Source organism: Rutidosis leptorrhynchoides, chromosome 7, assembly GCF_046630445.1.
Source record: "Rutidosis leptorrhynchoides isolate AG116_Rl617_1_P2 chromosome 7, CSIRO_AGI_Rlap_v1, whole genome shotgun sequence".
NCBI lineage: Eukaryota > Viridiplantae > Streptophyta > Magnoliopsida > Asterales > Asteraceae > Rutidosis > Rutidosis leptorrhynchoides.
In genome coordinates, this window is record NC_092339.1 from 45,311,777 (window position 1) to 45,334,101 (window position 22,325).

General features: G+C 36.5%; 3 protein-coding genes across 3 annotated transcripts; 1 reads left to right on the forward strand and 2 right to left on the reverse strand.

Moving 5' to 3' along the window:
• Window positions 1-10,547: 10,547 nt before the first annotated feature.
• Window positions 10,548-13,614, forward strand: LOC139857320 (peptidyl-prolyl cis-trans isomerase CYP38, chloroplastic). The gene is made up of 7 exons (XM_071846058.1): window positions 10,548-10,802; window positions 11,016-11,306; window positions 11,401-11,600; window positions 12,215-12,450; window positions 12,553-12,695; window positions 13,003-13,074; window positions 13,157-13,614. The coding sequence occupies exons 1-7, from the start codon at window positions 10,620-10,622 to the stop codon at window positions 13,382-13,384; spliced, it is 1,353 nt and encodes a 450-aa protein (XP_071702159.1). The 5' UTR covers window positions 10,548-10,619; the 3' UTR covers window positions 13,385-13,614.
• A 755-nt stretch (window positions 13,615-14,369) lies between these two features.
• Window positions 14,370-21,754, reverse strand: LOC139857919 (senescence-specific cysteine protease SAG39-like). Its single transcript, XM_071846769.1, has 4 exons — window positions 21,744-21,754; window positions 16,198-16,250; window positions 15,056-15,424; window positions 14,370-14,962 (listed from the first exon to the last, which is right to left on the reverse strand). Exons 1-4 carry the CDS (start codon window positions 21,752-21,754, stop codon window positions 14,370-14,372), a joined length of 1,026 nt encoding a protein of 341 aa, XP_071702870.1.
• LOC139856886 (protein NUCLEAR FUSION DEFECTIVE 6, mitochondrial-like) lies at window positions 16,554-18,444 on the reverse strand. The gene is made up of 3 exons (XM_071845603.1): window positions 18,214-18,444; window positions 18,009-18,127; window positions 16,554-16,785 (listed from the first exon to the last, which is right to left on the reverse strand). Exons 1-3 carry the CDS (start codon window positions 18,375-18,377, stop codon window positions 16,766-16,768), a joined length of 303 nt encoding a protein of 100 aa, XP_071701704.1. The 5' UTR covers window positions 18,378-18,444; the 3' UTR covers window positions 16,554-16,765.
• Window positions 21,755-22,325: the final 571 nt, after the last annotated feature.

A 22,325-nucleotide genomic window follows, 5' to 3' on the forward strand; every position in this document is an offset into this window, starting at 1 on the left:
CCTTGCGTATTATTTTAAATCGCGTACTTTGCGTCTTGTAACTTGTACTCTTGTCATTTTGAGACGTTCCTCATCAATATTTTGAACCTTTTTGATTGTATCTTGTACTTTTTAGCTCTTTGGACCTTTTTGTCTTCAATTTGTCGAATCTGCCTTTTGTCTTCACCTTTTATTATTTAAACGAATATCACTTGTAAATAGAACAATTGCAACTAAAAGCTTGTCTTTCTTGAGGAATAATGCTATGAAATATATGTTCGTTTTTAGCATTATCACAAATCAATCTTAAATGTTTCGCTAACCAGTTTAATTTCTCGATTCCGACATATATTATCTGCTGAAATTAATTTACCATTTGCTAATTCGAGTAAAAATTTACTATCCAAAGGCGTCAATGGACAACTTAATTTAGCACAAAAATCTCTACTCATATAGCTTCTATCCGCACCCGAATCAAATAAAACGTAAGCAGATTTATTGTCAATAAGAAACGTACCCGTAACAAGCTCTGGGTCTTCCTGTGCCTCTGCCGCATTAATATTGAAAACTCTTCCGCGGCCTTGTCCATTCGTGTTCTCCTGGTTCGGGCAATTTCTAATAATGTGGCCCAGTTTTCCACATTTATAACAAACTACATTGGCATAACTTGCTTCGACACTACTTGCTTCGCCATTACTCGTTCCGACACCATTTGTTCCTTTCGTTCTATTAACCCCTGGTCCGTAGACCTCACACTTCGCCGCACTATGACCATTTCTTTTACACTTGTTGCAAAATTTGGTGCAGAACCCCGAGTGATACTTTTCACACCTTTGGCATAGCTGCTTCTGATTGTTGTTGTTGTTGCGGTTATTATTGTTGTTGGGATGATTGTTGTAGTTGCTGTTGTTGTTGTTGTTGGGCCGTTTGTTGTAGTTGTGATTGATGTTGCGATTGTTGGGATAATTGTTGCGATTATTGTTGTAATTGCTATTGTTGTTGTATTGGTGATTCTTATCACCGTTTTCCTCCCACTTTCTTTTGACTTGCTTCACATTGGCCTCTTCAGCAGTCTGTTCTTTAATTCTTTCTTCAATCTGGTTCACTAGTTTGTGAGCCATTCTACATGCCTGTTGTATGGAGGTGGGCTCGTGTGAACTTATATCTTCTTGGATTCTTTCCGGTAATCCTTTCACAAACGCGTCGATCTTCTCTTCCTCATCTTCGAATGCTCCTGGACACAATAGGCACAATTCTGTGAATCGTCTTTCGTACGTGGTAATATCAAATCCTTGGGTTCGTAACCCTCAAAGTTCTATCTTGAGATTATTGACCTCGGTTCTGGGACGGTACTTCTCATTCATCAAGTGCTTGAATGCTGACCACGGTAGTGCGTACGCATCGTCTTGTCCCACTTGCTCTAGATAGGTATTCCACCATGTTAACGCAGAACTTGTGAAGGTATGAGTAGCGTACTTCACTTTGTCCTCTTCAGTACACTTACTTATGGCAAACACCGATTCGACCTTCTCGGTCCACCGTTTCAATCCGATTGGTCCTTCGGTTCCATCAAATTCCAAAGGTTTGCAGGCAGTGAATTCTTTGTAGGTGCATCCTACACAATTTCCTGTACTGCTAGATCCAAGGTTATTGTTGGTATGTAGCGCAGCCTGTACTGCGGCTATGTTTGAAGCTAGAAAAGTACGGAATTCCTCTTCATTCATATTCACGGTGTGTCGAGTAGTCGGTGCCATTTCCTTCAAAATAGTCAAATGGAACAAGTTAATCATACAGAATATTAAGAGTGGTTAATAGTATTTCGTAGCATAATATGAACTCATTTATAAAAGCTTTTTCTTCATATTAGCGTTTTATAAGTTTAAATTCGGGTAGTACCTACCCGTTAAGTTCATACTTAGTAGCTAATATACAATTCAACTACTACAATTCTATATGAAAAACTGATTATAATAATATTTCGCGTTCAAACTTTTACACAATATTTTACAAACTTACAATACCGCTTATTTTACATATAGCCTGAAATATAGCACACAATAAATTTGATACATGATGGTTGTGAAGATAATTCTAGCTAGTACACAAGTCGTTCAGCAAAGTCAATAAAGACACGTAATTCATACGTCCAGAAACAAGTCATGCATTCTGGTTTTACTAGGATTACTTCCCATCCTTGGTCTTGTGGAACATAACCGTTATGGCCGTTGATAAGACAGTGTGTTGTAACGTCGTCAAAGGGACGAGGGTTACGTAATGTCCAACAGTCCCGTAACAATCTAAAAACCTCATTTCTTACCCCAATTACCGACTCCGTCACTTGTGGGAACGTTTTGTTTAATAGTTGTAGCCCGATGTTCTTGTTCTCACTTTGGTAAGAAGCGAACATTACTAATCCGTAAGCATAACATGCTTCTTTATGTTGCATGTTAGCCGCTTTTTCTAAATCACGAAGTTCAATATTCGAATATATTGAGTCAAAATAATTTCTTAACCCATTGCGTAAAATAGCATTTGGGTTCCCCGCAATATATGCGTTAAAGTAAACACATCGTAACTTATGGATTTCCCAATGTGATATCCCCCATCTTTCGAACGAAAGCCTTTTATAAACCAAGGCATTCTTGGAACGTTCTTCGAATGTCTTACAAACTGATCTCGCCTTAAATAGTTGTGCCGAAGAATTCTGACCGACTCTAGACAAGATTTCATCAATCATGTTTCCGGGTAGGTCTCTTAAAATATTGGGTTGTCTATCCATTTTGTGTTTTTATACTGTAAAATAGACAAGAGTTAGATTCATAAAAAAAAATACTTATTAATACAAGCAATTTTTACATATATCATAAAGCATAAGCACACTATATTACATATATTACACCACACGAATACAACTATCTTATTCCGACTCGCTTGTTTCTTCTTCTTCGGTTTTGGTTCGTTTTGCCAAGTTTCTAGGGATATATGATGTTCCCCTAATACGAGCCGTCGTTTTCCACATTGGTTTAGAAAAACCTGGTGGTTTAGAGGTTTTCGGGTCATTGTTACAACTTAAGGACTTCGGGGGTTGACGATACATATAAAGTTCATCGGGGTTGGAATTAGATTTCTCTATTTTTATGCCCTTTCCCTTATTATTTTCTTTTGCCTTTTTAAATTCAGTTGGGGTAATTTCTATAACATCATCGGAATTCTCGTCGGAATCCGATTCATCGGAGAATTGGTAATCCTCCCAATATTTTGCTTCCTTGGCGGAAACACCATTGACCATAATTAACCTTGGTCGGTTAGTTGAGGATTTTCTTTTACTTAACCGTTTTATTATTTCCCTCACCGGTTCCGATTCTTCTTCCGGTTCCGATTCTTCTTCCGGTTCCGACTCTTCTTCCGGTTTCGACTCTTCTTCCGGTTCCTCTTCGGGAACTTGTGAATCAGTCCACGAATTATTCCAATTTACATTTGACTCTTCATTATTATTAGGTGAGTCAATGGGACTTGTTCTAGAGGTAGACATCTATCACATAATATCAAACGCGTTAAGAGATTAATATATCACATAATATTCACATGTTAAAAATATATAGTTTCCAACAAAATTTGTTAAGCAATCATTTTTCAAGTAAACACGGTCGAAGTCCAGACTCACTAATGCATCTTAACAAACTCGATAAGACACACTAATGCAAAATTCTGGTTCTCTAAGACCAACGCTCTGATACCAACTGAAATGTCCCGTTCTTATTGATTAAAAACGTTCCATATTAATTGATTTCGTTGCGAGGTTTTGACCTCTATATGAGACGTTTTTCAAAGACTGCATTCATTTTAAAACAAACCATAACCTTTATTTCATCAATAAAGGTTTAAAAAGCTTTACGTAGATTATCAAATAATGATAATCTAAAATATCCTGTTTACACACGACCATTACATAATGGTTTACAATACAAATATATTACAACAAAATAAGTTTCTTGAATGCAGTTTTTACACAATATCATACAAGCATGGACTCCAAATCTCGTCCTTATTTAAGTATGCGACAGCGGAAGCTCTTAATAATCACCTGAGAATAAACATTCTTAAAACGTCAACAAAAATGTTGGTGAGTTATAGGTTTAACCTATATATATATCAAATCATAATAATAGACCACAAGATTTCATATTTCAATACACATCCCATACATAGAGATAAAAATCATTCATATGGTGAACACCTGGTAACCGACATTAACAAGATGCATATATAAGAATATCCCCATCATTCCGGGACACCCTTCGGATATGATATAAATTTCGAAGTACTAAAGCATCCGGTACTTTGGATGGGGTTTGTTAGGCCCAATAGATCTATCTTTAGGATTCGCGTCAATTAGGGTGTCTGTTCCCTAATTCTTAGATTACCAGACTTAATAAAAAGGGGCATATTCGATTTCGATAATTCAACCATAGAATGTAGTTTCACGTACTTGTGTCTATTTTGTAAATCATTTATAAAACCTGCATGTATTCTCATCCCAAAAATATTAGATTTTAAAAGTGGGACTATAACTCACTTTCCCAGATTTTTACTTCGTCGGGAAGTAAGACTTGGCCACTGGTTGATTCACGAACCTATAACAATATATACATATATATCAAAGTATGTTCAAAATATATTTACAAAACTTTTAATACATTTTGATGTTTTATGTTTATTAAGTCAGCTGTCCTCGTTAGTAACCTACAACTAGTTGTCCACAGTTAGATGTACAGAAATAAATCGATAAATATTATCTTGAATCAATCCACGATCCAGTGTATACGTATCTCAGTATTGATCACAACTCAAACTATATATATTTTGGAATCCACCTCAACCCTGTATAGCTAACTCCAACATTCACATATAGAGTGTCTATGGTTGTTCCGAAATATATATAGATGTGTCGACATGATAGGTCGAAACATTGTATACGTGTCTATGGTATCTCAAGATTACATAATATACAATACAAGTTGATTAAGTTATGGTTGGAATAGATTTGTTACCAATTTTCACGTAGCTAAAATGAGAAAAATTATCCAATCTTGTTTTACCCATAACTTCTTCATTTTAAATCCGTTTTGAGTGAATCAAATTGCTATGATTTTATATTGAACTATATTTTATGAATCTAAACAGAAAAGTATAGGTTTATAGTCGGAAAAATAAGTTACAAGTCGTTTTTGTAAAGGTAGTCATTTCAGTCGAAAGAACGACGTCTAGATGACCATTTTAGAAAACATACTTCCACTTTGAGTTTAACCATAATTTTTGGATATAGTTTCATGTTCATAATAAAAATAATTTTCCCAGAATAACAACTTTTAAATCAAAGTTTATCATAGTTTTTAATTAACTAACCCAAAACAGCCCGCGGTGTTACTACGACGGCGTAAATCCGGTTTTACGGTGTTTTTCGTGTTTTCAGGTTTTAAATCATTAAGTTAGCATATCATATAGATATATAACATGTGTTTAGTTGATTTTAAAAGTCAAGTTATAAGGATTAATTTTTATTTGCGAACAAGTTTAGAATTAACTAAACTATGTTCTAGTGATTACAAGTTTAAACCTTCGAATAAGATAGCTTTATATGTATGAATCGAATGATGTTATGAACATAATTACTACCTCAAGTTCCTTTGATAAACCTACTAGAAATGAGAAAAATAGATCTAGCTTCAAAGGATCCTTGGATGGCTTGAAAGTTCTTGAAGCAAGATTACTCACTAGTCACTTACATGTAATTGTCCTAAAAGTTGGTTATTAAGGGTGTGTTCATGGGGATAAGGTGCAAGTATCATGTAACTAGATTCTTTCACATAACTAATCTAGTTAATCCTTAATCTTAATACTTACATGAAGGTAGTGGGTTAATTAATCCATTAAGTGTGTAGTGTGGGCTTCTAAGTCCACTAATCATGAGCCCAAGTCCAATTAAGTAATAATCCAATCAAAAGCCCAAGTAATTAACTAGTAGTCTTAGTTAATTAAAATGATTAATAAAACTTAATCATGAATGTAAATAATATTCTAAAAATATTATTCGTGTAATGTACGTGTGTCACAAAGACGTTTCGGGCATTTAAAGTCAAGTATGGTAATATGTAAATGTATATAAACAATACATTCATTAAATCACAAGTATTAATAATAATAATTATTATTAATTAAACGTTGGAAAATCCAGGGTCGTTACAGCTGGTGCTGGTGCTGGTGCTGGTGCTGGTGTTAGTGTTAGTGTTAGTATTAGTATTAGTATTAGTATTAGTATTAGTATTAGTATTAGTATGTAAATATGTTTATGTATGTATGTTTGCTTACGTATGTAGGTATGTAAAGATGTATATATGCTTATGTATCTTTTTTTTAAACATGTATGTATCTTCATGTTGAGTGATTTGTCTATTTCTAAAAAAATTTCTTTTACCCGGACTTCTTCCTAGTATGTGTTTTGTATGTGTGTGCATGTATGTATGATGTATGTATGGATGTATGTGGTATGTATGCGCGCATGTTAATCTATGTTGTGTTGTATGTATGTATGCTTATGTTTGTTTGTAGGTGGGTATATATGTATGCATGTATGTATGTTTGGTGTATAGGTTTACGTACGTACAGCCTAAATCGACCGTTTGCTTTGAAAAAGAAAAAAGCAGTACAGGGAGATTAGACTCTCGGATGTATGTATGTACGTACGTAATGTACATATGTACTTACGTACGTAATGTATGTATGTACGTTATGTTTGTATATAGGTATGTATGTATGTAGGTATGTATGTTATGTATGTATGTTTATATGTATGTACATAGGTTTGTATGTAAGTAGGTATGTTTCATTTATGTATGCATGTATGTTTTATGTACGGATGTATGTATGTATGTATGTATGTATGTATGTTATGTATGTATGTATGTATGTATGTATGTACGTACGTATATGTATGTATGTATGTATGTATGTATGTATGATGTACGTACGTGATATGACTAAAATGGACGGTTTTATTTGTGCGGTGTCGTTAGGTCGCAAAACGTCAGAATCAGTTACCAAAAGATAGTAGTGGTTTTATTATTTATATTTAGCTGGGTTTCCTGGCTATAGTTCACCTACTTGTCTTTCTTTTAACGAGTAAGTGGTAAATAAAACTCATGTTCGTATTTTTGTATGTTTGCTCAGTAATGTGGGACAAAAGTGCCTATATAGGCAACCCTAGTGACAAGTGGTGATAGATTAAGATTAACTAAAGGTAATATAAACTAGAAAGAATAAAAGGGATAGGTATGAAGAATAGAATCCTAACGGGGGACTATTACGAGAGTTTAACTTCCTAGAATAAACACTAAACCTCAATCAACTGGGCTATGAACCTAATTGATTTGTCACTAAGAGTTTAGGCTTTGAAGATTCTGGCTAAGATGGATATCCCTACTCCCAACGTTAACCTTAGAAGGTTTAAACGACCTTATGGAAAGAATTCTAGGTACATGAATAAAGTGGTATATCCTTAAAGGAAAGTCTCAGCTTTTCTTAATCGTAGTTGGTCTAACTACAGTAATATTCCACCACTTAATACTAAGTTATGCCTTAACATTAACAGATGTGCAATCTTAGATATGCTAAGGTACTGCTAATTGGATTAGAGGTCTATCCTTTGCGATCACTTACTCAAACCCGGATCATCTTACAACATCTCAAGAACATTGCTTCTGACGCGAATCATGCTTTTGAGCAAGCCAGTGTTCACTGAACTCTATATTGCCTACTCTAATCACAATCTAAATAGGCAGCTCTTCTTTGACGAATAAATAATTATTCGTACGTAGGTACTATATCCCTATTGTGTCGTTAAGCACACATAACTACTTACCTCGTATTCTAGGGTTGATCAAGTCCTAATACTAGGTTACAGTCACGTGAATAAGCGGAAAGGGTGATCCGTAAATTAGATTTCTAAACCGTCAAGGTTTCAGCATAACAATAGCATAAGTTTCAGATAAAGTATTCAACGCATAATAAACATTTCCAACGGATAGATAAACATGCAAGATGAAAGCAACTTAAAATAACAAGATAACTTTATTAAGTTAAGGAAAGCGTTCACCGTTTACAGATGAGATCTGGACCATTACAAGTGCTGACATCCTCTAGACCGCTCCTATTACAATCTTCGACGTTCGCCTCCGGGTACTTAATTTCCCCCTCCTCTAGGCCGTTTGGCAAGCCGTTTGCAAGGCCTATTTGGCAAGTCAGCCCGTTTTTTATGGCCATTTGTGTGGGTCGTTTGGCAGGCCGTTTTCAATAGTGACAGGCCGTTTGGCAAACCGTTTGGCCTGCATGTTTCCTGGATCGTAACTTGATTTCTTGTCTTTCACCGTTTTCGCTCTAGAATCTTCGTTTTAGCTCCGATTCTCTTGATTCTTTTTGCATCGTCTTCGTAATAACTTAATCTACAAATTTAACCGAAAAAGCAATTATTTTGCCTACATAGTTTGGAACTTTATGCTTTTTGGGACTCAATATCGGGGGTAAAAACGTGACTTTTTAGCCGATATCAGTATGTATGTATGTATGTATGTATGTATGTATACATGTATGCATGGATGCATGGATGCATGCATGTATGTTTGTTTGATTAGGTCCCGCGCATCGTTCGGTGCATCTTGGGGCCATTATGGTTGAGGGCGACTTTCCTTGCTCCCGAGCTTGGTTGGTTTTCACTTAGTTGTGTGGTTTCGGGGATGTCTACCGTAAAGGTGCATGAGTGGTGTTCGGTTTGTTACCGGTGGTTGGCTCTTTGTTTGCGCAACAACTTCTACTTGGTAGGTCTTTCGAGTTCTGTTTTCATTTCCTAATGGCTCTAGTAATTGAGGCAACAACAAACGACGATTTATTAGTGACTTGACTGCCGCTTAGATCCTAAATTGATTTTCAGGCAGACTTTCAAACTCATGAAATTTGATTCCACTATTTTCATGGCGTCTTTCGTATTTATTTTTTATTTTTATTTTCTTAGTTTTAATTTTTATTATTCTTTAGTCTTGTTTATTTATCTATTCTTTATTCTTTACTTACTTTTCATCATTCTTTATTTATTATGCTTTATTTTTATTTCTTTCATTTTTATTTTAGATTATTTTTATTTTCTTGGTCGGAGGTCCTTACGGAAGCAATCTTTCTACATTAGAGTAGAGAGATGGATGACTTTTTCTTTCTGGTGGGTGGAGGATTTCTCTTAACTCATGGTTAGAGAGACGACTTCTCTTCTATTCTAGGGTAGAGGAATGATTGTCTACATCTCATCTCCCCTATACCTCGCATGTGCAAGATTGAATATTGTTGTTGTTGTTACTGTTGTTGTTGCTGTTGCGTTTTATTGTAGTAAACAAGAGAAGCTTTTGGTATATGAATATCAGCCTAATGGAAGTCTCTTCAAGCTCCTTCGTGGTACCTTTCTTGAATCTTGAAATCTTAAAGCTTGAATCTTGAAATCTTGAACTCCAGAAATCTTGAATCCTGAAATCTAGAAATCTTGAATCTTGATTTTGCGAGAAGAGAAGAAAGCTAACATTTTTTTAAAACAACGATTTGCAGGAATGGCAACGGGTCAAACGTTTGACTAATTGACATTCACATCTAAACAAACCGGACGATATTGAAACAAACATAAAAATTACAAGCAACGAGCACCACCTATCAAAAACCTAAGACATACATATAACTCCGATCTCGTATCCAACCCCACATTCGTCATAACCTGTAAACCGCTCAACCAAAAACGTTCACCGGGCAACCCAAGAACACCTAACCCGAGGCCTGCAAACTAAAGAACCCTCTCGTATCCGATAAACCCCATGTCTACCCCAAGAAAAACCAGAGAAACACCGAGTACATCGAGTAAGTACAAATCACCGTTCGAGCAGACAATACAACCCCGAGAGAAAACCATTGCCACATCAATTTTCCGAAGTCAACCAAGGACAACGTCGACAACGACACCAAGCCCACTCGAATAGACTCGGCGACAGGATAGATGGAATGAACGAACTGCACGAGCAGCAACCGATCGGAACAAAACGCAAAATCACACCGTAAAAAAAACGAGTAACTTCACCAAATTTTCTAAGGACGATAACAAACCCCCGGACCCAAGCAGCCAACAATACAGCGGCCAGCTACCGCCGGTAGCCACCAACAACAGCCAATGACAACCACCACAGCCGACCACTATAATTCGCTGCCTGCAGCTACCAAGAGTCCGGTGGCCACTGTTAGCAGCCACCAACGGCCACCAACATCAGCCACCAACCCTCCAGAGTCGCCGGCTGCATCACGATTACTAATCCTTTTTAAATTAAACACAGTAGAAGTAAGAGATTTTTTTTTTTTTTTTTTTTTTTTTTCCTTCCAAATAATAGCAACATGATCTTCATTCTGATCTCATTATCCACATCTTGAGGCTTATATCCGTTCATGTCTTTCCTCTTCAAAACCTTATCTATACACTCCCATTTCTAAATCCTACTTTTACTTACTTTACTATCTTTGCTACCATTATTATTTTTAAGTTCTTTTGTTTCATCAACAACAAAATGACATCCATTTTCTCATGTTCATCTCTATACACTACTTCTAAATCATCTATTTTTAACAACTCCAACCTTAATCAATCATTTATCAATTACATTCCTTTATCACATTCCCCTTCTACTCGCCGCTTCACCCCAATTTGTTCTTCCCTAAACCCTAATCGGTTTCAAGTCACCGACAAACAGGTTAGTATATAATTGTACCATCCTTTTAAATACTTATTATATGAAATTTGATATGGGTATTTTATTATTTGTGTAATTAATGAGAAAAGTTTCAAACTTTATATGAATCTTGAAGTAAAAGGTGTTTCTTGTTACTTTCTAGATTAGGATTTTATTGATTGTTAATGAATTGTTTTTTTTTTTTTTTTTTCCTTCCTTTTTTCAAATGGGCAGAAGGATAGGTTCTATGGGATAAAAGAATGTGTGATATCTGTAGCTTTGGCAGTTGGACTTATAACTGGGGTGCCAACATTGGGTTTCCCTTGCAATGCTAATGCCGTTAATCCGGTTATGCCCGATTTAGCAGTGCTTATATCCGGGCCTCCGATTAAGGATCCGGGAGCTTTATTGAGGTATGCTTTGCCAATTGATAATAAAGCTATCAGGGAGGTACAGAAGCCTTTAGAAGATATTACTGAGAGTCTCAAGGTTTCTGGAGTAAAGGCTCTCGATTCTGTCGAGCGTGTAAGAATCTCATTCCTTTGTTTCATTATTTTTGTATTTTTTTTTACCAATAAGGGAAATGCTGATATAATTGATAAATTATAATTGATTGTAGAATTTGAAACAAGCGTCGAGAGCTCTTAAGCAGGGGAAGAGCATGATTATAGCAGGATTAGCTGAATCAAAGAAAGATCATGCAATCGAATTGCTTGGAAAACTCGAAGTTGGAATGGAAGAGCTTCAGAAAATCGCAGAGGATAGAAAACGAGAAGCTGTAGCACCTAAACAGAAGGAGCTTCTGCAGTACGTTGGAGGGTGAGTTTAATGCATTATGTTTTCGGCTATTTTGATGCGGAACATAACCATAGATGTAAATCATGATTGCTGCTGATTATATCATAGTAATAGTAATATACCATATAGTTCTCCCAATTAGTGCCTTATAAAGATAACTACCGACCAGAATAGTGGTACTTATAACTCCAAGCTGGACTTGAGTTGGCAATATGGGTGGGTTTTTAGTACGGGTCACAAAGAGTTGGGCCAGATACTGCTAACAATTCAAATTTTGTGAATTTATGATACTTTCTATTAAATATGATGATTACACGATTTTTCTAAATAAAACAACTTAGGAGTTTGAATACACTTACGGGGACCTTAAACCCGTGTGGCTCATTTAAACCCTTTTGCTTTTAGCCAATATTCAAATTCTTACAAATTTGACCTTTTACATGTAACAGAATAACTCAAATAAATCCTTTTAAGATTCTTGAATCGATAAGATTCTTATTAACAATAAGATTCCAACAGGGTAATTTCGGAATCGTGCTTGTTACATTTCGATATAGGGAAAAGCACGTCTCTAAAAATAGCAATTTTCTTATTACACCCTTGTCATTGACTGCAGGTGCATTGCATTTCTGCAGTGTTGAAGAGGACATGGTTGATGCTTTCCCATACGACGTACCAGAAGAGTATCAAAACATGCCTCTTTTGAAGGGCCGAGCTACCGTGGATATGAAAGTCAAAGTCAAAGACAACCCTAACCTTGAAGAATGCGTGTTCAGAATCGTCCTGGACGGTTATAACGCACCAGTAACTGCTGGAAATTTTATAGATTTGGTGGAAAGACATTTTTATGATGGCATGGAAATTCAAAGAGGTAAGACGCTTTTTCTCAATCTAATATAGGTTTATATTTAATTTCCCGTAGCTTGTTTCGATCACGTTATTCAAGTTTCTAACATGTCAATTTTTTTTCTAGCTGATGGATTTGTAGTTCAAACCGGAGATCCGGAAGGTCCTGCAGAGGGTTTTATCGACCCAAGTACAGAGAAAACACGTACAATACCTTTGGAAATTATGGTAGAAGGTGAAAAAGCACCTATATATGGAGAGACCCTGGAAGTAAGTTAATTAACAAAATTATGATATAAATGAAATAATGTTAATTTTTAAGTTGTAAATACTAGTGTATTCATAGAGTTCATTCAAATGATTAATAAAAAGGTTCTTGTCATTCAGATCAGGTTCAATCTCAATCAGAACCTTTGAATCATTCATATTTTGAACCATTCAACACCTAATCATTATGTTCTATCAAACGCCCCGTTTAACTTTTTGGCTCACTAGTAATAAACGACAACCTAAAATGACCAACTTTTACATATGTTTGCTTCTCTATTAAATTTGGTGTTATCGGCATATCATGCAGGACATTGGTCTTTACAAAGCTCAAACGAAACTGCCTTTCAATGCATTTGGAACTATGGCCATGGCAAGAGAGGTACGACTACTAAAGTACCATCTTTTATAATAATAATCACATAAAAAGATTGCTAGATTTTATTGTCTGTTTTCATTAACAGGAATTTGAAAACAACTCGGCCTCAAGCCAAATATTTTGGCTTTTGAAAGAGAGTGAATTAACGCCAAGCAATGCTAACATTTTGGACGGTCGTTATGCTGTCTTTGGATATGTAACCCAAAATGAAGACTTTTTGGCCGATTTGAAGGTTGGGGATGTTATTGAGTCGGTCCAAGTAGTTGATGGGCTGGATAATCTGGTTAATCCAAGCTATAAGATTGCAGGCTAATTCGTCAACTTTCGTTGCTTTCTGAGGATTGGTTTCAGAAGTATGAGTGTAAGATTATATTGAGTAAATTAGTTGTTGTAAGGTATTGTATTCATGTAAGATCTTTATTGCATCATTGTACAATAATGGTCAAGATATTTGACATTTTTCTACAGAAGTGTTTTTTTTTTATGTCTCTTGATTCAAATCAACGATTGATGTTAACTTAATTGAATTGAAATTAAACGCAACACGTTGTCTTGTTTTGTAGTTGCTAAGATAATTATGTCTTACTAAAAAGATTTAACTTTATTAGGATGCCTTCCTATTGGAGAGTGACACCACCAGTTTTTAACCAAACACAACTTATTATGCTTTATGATGTATTTGTACAACAATTTAAAGCATATTTATTTGTGTATGGCAAAAAATTAGATGTGTACGGATCATCACCGCTTCCTATTTTTACCCCTTCGGAACTCTTGGCTAAGGTAATTTTTTTAGCATCTTGTTAAAAATTCACCGTCAAAATTTGATGAATTTTTCCCCGCCAGTTACGTGGAAGGGCGAGTATTATTATTCTGGTGTACACGGTCTTACCAAATCACATTAATCCATAACCGTTTTCAAACCCTTCATTGTTACCTTATGTACATGTCTCTGTTATCGTTCAACTCAGACATGCACTAGCCACATCCTCATGTAGCTAATTATAATCTTGACATTTACATCCACATTTTCATGTGTCTAATTATTATAAATTTGACATTGACATTGACATTTACATAATATGAAAAGACTAGCTCACAACTTTTTTTTTCATGTACATAATATGTTAATTGCAGCTCATACAACAATTTAACTATTTAAATACATACTATACAAGTTCCCTTGTATTAACATAATCATAAATATGTATACTGTTCAAATATATACTATACGAGTTTCCTTGTATTGACATAATCATATGTATATTGTACAATAATTACTTTCGGTCGTCCTCTAATCACGCAGTAGGATAGGACGCCTGCATGGCGATGCCACATATGCCTTCTTTAGCATCAACATCTCTTTGCATCATTATGTAACCCTCTTGACCCCAACTTGTTCCCCATGAGTTCTTCACCAGCCAATACTTAATCCCGTCAGCACTCGTTCCATAACCAACTGCTGTAACACCATGGTCCAGTTCCGTACCACATTCTCCAGTGAATACACCACTAGAGTAGAACTGGAAATCAGACCCACTAGCATCAATGGCTACAGATACGGGCTGACTCGCTACAGCTTTCAACAATGCACTTTCACTATTAGCCGGGACATTTTCATAACCCGTGATTGTTGCAACGTTATTAGATTCCTCGTTGCTATTGCAGGTGCCGTCAACTCCTTTGTATGGGTAGTTGCTCTCTGTAGTAAGGCCTTTATTGCTTATGATGAATTTAAAGGCGTTGTCCATAAGCCCGCCCTCACATCCTTGATCTACACCGCTAGTGTCACAGTCCACGAGCTCTTGTTCAGATAGTGACATTAATTTACCCGTTTTCAGTTGAGTTATTCCTTCCATGGCCTCCACTGCCGAAAACGCCCAACAACACCCTGCATATCATCATCAAAAACCGATGTAAACAAATCTAGAATTATGTATCGTATCATGTTTAATTTATATAGTTCTCAAATAATGTTGCTTACCACATTGGCCTTGGTCTTTGATAGGTGTTACCGCGCCTTTTTTTCTCCAATCCATTGATGATGGAATTGCGGTTACATTTTCATACATGAAAGCAGAGTTTGATGGGGAGCATTCATGTGCCAAGAATCGGTTTCTTGCACTCGTGAATTCTTCATTTTTAAGGTCTGCAAACTCGTTGACTGCTAGTTTGTAAGTTTTACTCATGTCATTGTTGAAAGATTGTATGTACCGAACGTTCTCTTGAAAAATTTTAGAACGTAGTTCTTTCTCATTAGCGTCCTTGTATACACGTCCATAACGAGCCATCCATTGTTCATGGTTCTCGTAAATTGAACTTTCTGGTAACAATCGGGATGCAGCTCGTGAGACTAAGATTGTGGACATGAATAGTAAAATCAAAGAAGATAGGGTAGTTTGGCTTTTGGATGACATAGTGTTGGAGGTAAGAGACTCAAAAGAATTGTATGTGTTTTGGTGAGTTGTTCTCCAAAAGATTGGGTTTATATAGAATAAATGGTTTTGTCCTCGTATAAAAGTTAGAATAATTCTCTTCAAGTTCGTTTAGTAAAAAGTTAAAATAGTTCTCTCTTCATGTTCGTGGAAGACAATATGATTTGAAAATGATATATCAAATAGCATGTTTATATAACGTAGGTTGGATGTTTAGATTGATGATTTATTAATGTAAATTGCTTGGATTTTCTTATGGATTGTACTACTTGGACTTGTTAATATAATTTGCTTGGATTTGACTAAGGTTTTGTATATTTGTTTCTTTTTAGTCCAATTTAAGATATGTGTAAACGTCTTAAATTTGGTTTTGTATGTATTAGAATCAACTTTTACTTCCCTTTGATTGCATCTTCATTGATACATTGATTCAGTTTCCAATAACTGTTTTCAACTTTTCAAAGTGGATAATCTTGAAAGTTAATCATCCTGTTGAAGCAAATATATTTATTAACGATTTAAGGATGAGAACTAATTATAATTAACACTAAATGTATTTATGCGCGGTCAATATAAGTTTATAATTCGATATACAGTAGTAAATAACGTTTTGTGTTAATTCTAGTGTTAGATGTTGTGTCTGGCAGACTAGCCATCACAAGACTAGTAGGCAACAACAATGTATTTCTGCAGGTGAACCCAACATCGAAAAGAATTAGCACAACTAACACTTGGTTTCGAAACCTTCAAAAATGGCCAATCAAGAACGCAATAGCTAAATGCTTGCAGTAATTCTAACTTATTGTGAAACTACAGAAACGAGCGAAAAATAAATGCACCCACACCAACAATTCCAATGGAGGCAAGAGTTGAAAAGGCTCTTGATGCTATACATGTTTGTTATTTTGGATGAGATCCTACAAAAGATGATGTGAGAGTATTGTTTATCATGATCAAACTTGTTTCCCTTATGTTGCACAACAATAGATAGATAAGCTTGTGAAAACCAATGCTGAAACAGTTGCTAAAAGAGGCGAAAAAGAAAGGTACTCAGACTCTAAACTTTTGTCTGAAGAAGACAAATAGTAGATTTTCTAAAATGATATCATGAATGTACAACAATTAATTTAAGAAAATTTTGGAAGCAAACATGTTCCGTTACAAAAGCGTATTTAGTTGTGAGATTATTTGGAAATTGGAATAGAACGGCTTCAACTTGCATCTGTCTCGGGAGACTCATTTGTTTTGTGGAGTCCATGTTATAGTGGTGTCGCAAATCCTGTCACAGAGAACTGATATTAGAATGCATAAAACTGAAAGTTATAAAAATAAGAAAAAATTGAAACTAGAGCAGTTCACATGTGTTGAATGATATATTCGTGCCAAGAGTAACTACATAATAGTTAAGTGCTTTTAAAATGACTTTTACTTATGTATCCTACTTTAAAACTTGTTACTTATGAGCATACCTTTAAATTATTTCTAATTTATGTACCCCATGACTTATTATCAATACCTTGTATTTCTAATGACTTGGCAACCATATAAATTCCCACATCATCAAAACCGGTGCCACCAAATAATACAAGGTCAGATACATCATCATACATACTAGCGCTTACCGAAAGTTTGGTACATATTAGTAATTTTTTAGAGATGGATATGGATACGGACAATAGACTTTTAGGTAAGGTTAGATAAATTTAACAACAGTTACCAATTTTATATCTAGATACCACATTCGCAATATAATTTCTGTCTGCCATCATAAAGATTACCACTTTCCTCTTTCTATAAGGATCTTCTACTAAGCAGAAAGTGTTACTATCGAATTACTACTGCTACTAGTCTACTACTACCTATTCGCAGATGATTCTAGTCTCAGGCACATAGAATGTGTATTGCATCGTAGATTTCAATGCAATTGAAATTGTGTAAAGTTTGGTGATGGACTGATGGGCCATGTGAAAAGCATTACACATGCTACATACATTCATTCAAAATGAATTAGTACTCCTTCATAGCAGTTACCGTGGACTGTCATGTCTTCCAATCACAAGTTGATACCTTCATATTAGTTTCACTCTTTATTATATGTTAAGAGTCAAAGCTCATTTTATAAAAATATCCTCGACCTATAAATGGATAACAGGTTCAAGTGCTCACAATCTCTTATAAGTTACGACTCACACTCTACAATTTGTGAAGCATTACATGTCAAAACCCTTTTTAGCTTAATTACAAGTTTATAACTCCGTTAGTCTATAACAGAAAGATAACATCAGAGATAGAATCCATTCATCATCTGCAAATGATACATATGCAATCACGTGTTTCTAAGTCACCCACGTATATAGTTCTAAGTGAAACTACCAGCAACACTATAGAATATTTTGTGCATACAAGACTCTAACATTAACAATTGCACATTGCAACATCGTGTTACCAAAATCAAGGGCCTTAAAAGACAAATAATATGAAGAATCAAGGTTAAAAAAGCACCTTCGGATAAAGTACCCCACTGGCCAACCTTTGAAGACAGCATAGATTTAAGCAACGATGAGGCCGTAGCAGAATGAAGAGGCATCAGAGACTGTGCGCAGCTCAGCTCCACAGGTTCCCTACATCACAGAACACATCACAAATACAACTTAATAAATGATTGTATAAATTTATGAATGAATGAATGAAATGTGTAAAAATGAACCTGGAAGAAAAAATAGGTTTCCGGCGAGACGAAAAGCGAGATGACGGATTACGAGTCGCCGCCGGTGAGGTTCCGATGAAGGTGGACTGAGATTGAATCCTGCGTGTGGAGCTGATGAATGACCTAGCTCTCTGTAGAACTTGCCTTCCCGAACTGGACGCCATTATTGTTGAAATTGAGATTTCAGAACCAGCGTCTTAACCCTAAAACCTGCTTACACGAATGATGACGTGTCGCGGGTGAGAGCGTGACGTGGTTAATGTTAATGGGCCTGTAGGTCAGTGACAAGGCCCAATGCACATTGAAAGGTTTTGTAATCTGTATCAATCCTTGAACCGTATGGAGGACCCCAATCGTACGGATGAAACCTAACGGTACGGATTGACCCTTTTGTTAATAGACGTTTAAGTGTTGTTGAATTGTTTAATAGTTGGTATATATATAACCGGTATATGATTACTTACTTGAATTGTATTATTCTCAGATGATAAGAGTAAGCAGAAGACTCAGTAATATTAGACCACTGAGTACTTGAGGATATTGGTGAGTGTAACTATCATTTCGGATATTAATATAGAGTAGCAAGTTGTGCTACTATCTTTATGATCACCTGACCAGATTTTCATGATTGTGTATTGTTGATATGCGGTGTTAATTATATGACTGTATGTGCACAAGTTAATTCGACCTTGATTTGTGAGGTTGGATACCAGGAGTCGGTCTTGATTTGTGAGGCTGGACTCATGAGGTCAACCTTGAATTATGAGGTTGGGTTCGAGTGTTACTATTTGTGTAGTATAGCTTTGAATGACGCATACGTTGCATCTGGATTAGTATGCAAAGGAGTCAGTAAGAGGAACTATCGGTAGACTAGCCTAATCCGTTAGGGTCGTAGGTCAGGTCTGGCAGCCGGTCCTCTAAGAGGCAAAATTTGTTGTGATTGTTGTTAGTTGTTACCCATGGTTGTATGATTTGATACCGTAATGTTAATGTTGTTAGTATAAATTTTATTCACTTAGCTTCGTGCTAATCTCACACATCTTTCCTGCAGGTTGTTGATTATTGCATGCTAGTTTTTGGGAGAAGATGGGATCTCTAGTGGATATGTTTGACAACCTTTGGAACTCCGATGTCGTGATGTTGTAATAATAAAACCGTTTTGTTAAGTAACACCATATTGTGGGTTTTTGAATAATAAGTACTTGTGTTTAATAAATAATTATGTTATGGTTGTTTTAATTACTTCCGCTATGATTAAAAAAAACCTAGGGTGTTATAAGTGCATATGAGATACTTAGGTGTTCCATTGCTTGCTAAAAGATTGTGCATTAATGATTGCAAGCATTTAGGCTGTATTCTCGAGTTTTTTTCGGTTGAAAAGAGGGAGTGGAAAAGAGTAGAGAGAAAAATGATAGAAATGAATGTAATGTAAAATATGTCATGTGTATTCTCGAGTTGGAAATAAAGTAAATGAAAAGAAAGGTGAATAATTACTTATTATATTTAGAATTGAATAAAAAACATAAAATAATTAATTTCTTAGAAAAGTATTGGATAAACCGACGATAATAACCGGCCAATCCGAGAAAACTTCGGATTTCCGTAGGCGTAGTCGGCCGTTCCCAACTCTTCACCGTCTCTATCTTCCCCGGATCCACTTGAATACCGTCCTTGTTCACAATGTGACCAAGGAATTTCACTTCCCTTAGCCAAAATTCACACTTGGAAAGTTTAGCATACAACTTCTCCTTCCGCAACGTCTTCAATACTTCGCGCAAATGACGTTCATGTTCCTTCATACTTTTCGAATAGACAAGTATGTCGTCGATGAACACAATTACCGACTTGTCCAACATAGGTTGGCACACTCGGTTCATAAGGTCCATGAATGTCGCCGGTGCATTCGTAAGACCAAAAGGCATAACTACAAACTCATAATGTCCATAACGCGTTCAAAAAGCCGTTTTCTCAATATCTTCCTCACGGACCAGCATTTGATGATAGTCGGACCGCAAGTCAATCTTAGAAAAATACGTTGCACCTTGGAGTTGGTCAAACAAATCATCAATCCAAGGCAATGGATAACGATTCTTGATCGTCACTTTGTTCAACTCCCGATAATCGATGCACATCCACATACTACCATCTTTCTTTTTCACAAATAAAACTGGAGCGCCCCATGGCGAAGCACTCGGTCGGATAAAACCCTTCTCAAGTAACTCTTGGGTTTGATTTAACAACTCTTGCATTTCCGTTGGTGCTAATCGATAAGGAGTTTTAGCAATGGGGTAGCCCCCGGAACCAACTCGATGCGAAATTCAACTTGTCTTTCCTCCGGAACACCAGGTAATTCATTCGAAAAAACGTCTTCGAATTCATTAACTACCGAAATTTAACGAATGGATGGTGGCTCTTCACGAGTATCAACCACATGGGCAAGAAAAGCCATGCCACCACTACTAAGAAAATGACGTGCCCGTGCAATAGTGCATAATGGCACAAGTCTTCTACGTTTCTCGCCATGAATAATTAACTCTCCCCCACTTGGGGTCTTCATAAGAATAGACTTTTCATGGCATGCAATATCGGCCCTATAAAGATCGAGCCAATCCATACCAACGACAATATCAAACTCACCCAAAGTCATCGGAATGAGATCAATTTTAAACGTTTCGGCACCAAATACAATATTACAATCATTACACACATCAACCCTTAGCACCGTCTTACCATCCGCTATTTCAACTTCTACCGGATGACTTAACTTAGCTAGCGGTTTATCAAGCTTAGACACAAAACGCGGAGACACAAACGATAAATTAGCACCGCTATCAAATAGTATCCTTGCCGGATTAGAGTTAACCATGAAAGTACCTGAGACAACTTCATTGGATTGCTTGGCTTCATCATTGGTCATTAAATAATTTCGTCCTCTAGCCGTACCCGCCACCTTCTCTAACCGTTTAACATGATCGGTGTTCAAATCGGGACACTCCGTCCTTCGATGCCCCTCCTTTTGACAATTGTAACAAGTAAGCTTGTTCGGCGCCTTGGTACAATCACGGGCCATGTGCCCTCTTTGGTTACAATTAAAACACGTGTGCCTGTAACTCGGAGTACCACCCTTCTTCACACTATTCACATTTTCGGAACCCTTTTTGTACTTTTTGTTTGTAAGGTTCGAATGACTAGAACCTTCGAACTTTCTCTTGGAAAAAGAGAAATCACTTCTTTTCGGGACTTCCGGCTCAAAACCCCGAGCCAACTCATACAACTCTTCAAAAGACTTAGCCATTCCCAGACTAATCTTACGTTTCAACTCATCGCTCAATGTGCGGTAGAAATCTAGCATCAACATTCGGACATCACCAACATACTCCGGACAAAAACGAGTCTTTGACAAGAATGTAGACTTAAGAGTAACCAAGTCCATAGAACCTTGTCGCAAATCGCGCAACTCGTCCCGAATTATGTTTAGGTCAGCTTGAGTTCGATATTCAACAAAGAACTCCTTTTTAAACTCCTCCCACGTCAAGCTCATACATTGTTCCTCCCCATACAATTGAATTTTATCATCCCACCACAACTTCGCCTCTTCACGCAACATGCTAGAACCGTACCTCGTTTCCTTCTCGGGAGGACATTCCGCGGTACGGAAGGCCCCCTCGATGTCGGAAATCCAACACGTGCTCTTCAACGGATCTCTCACTCCATTGAACATAGGAGGTTGAGCGTCCTTGAAGTTCTTATAATGGAAGTCTCGCCTTCCATGTCCACCATTACCATTACCCCCTTCGTCATGAGAATTTAAGTTTCTAGCCTCGAGTGCCTCTTGGATTACGGCATTCATTCGTTCATTAATTAATTCGGTTACTTGCCCATCAACCGAGTCTTGGAAAAATTTTCGAACATCGTCGAGAAATTCCGCTTTTTGCTTTTTAATGATGGCCTCAACTTTGGTCTTGAATTCGGAGTCCTCGCTCGGGCCTCCATTTTCGGTATCAAGACCATTTCTCATCTTCATTCTACAAAACGGAATAGGTTAAACAACGAAACGAAGGATAAATATACCACACCGCTCCATCTTGCTCAACAATCGTCGTACATCGCTT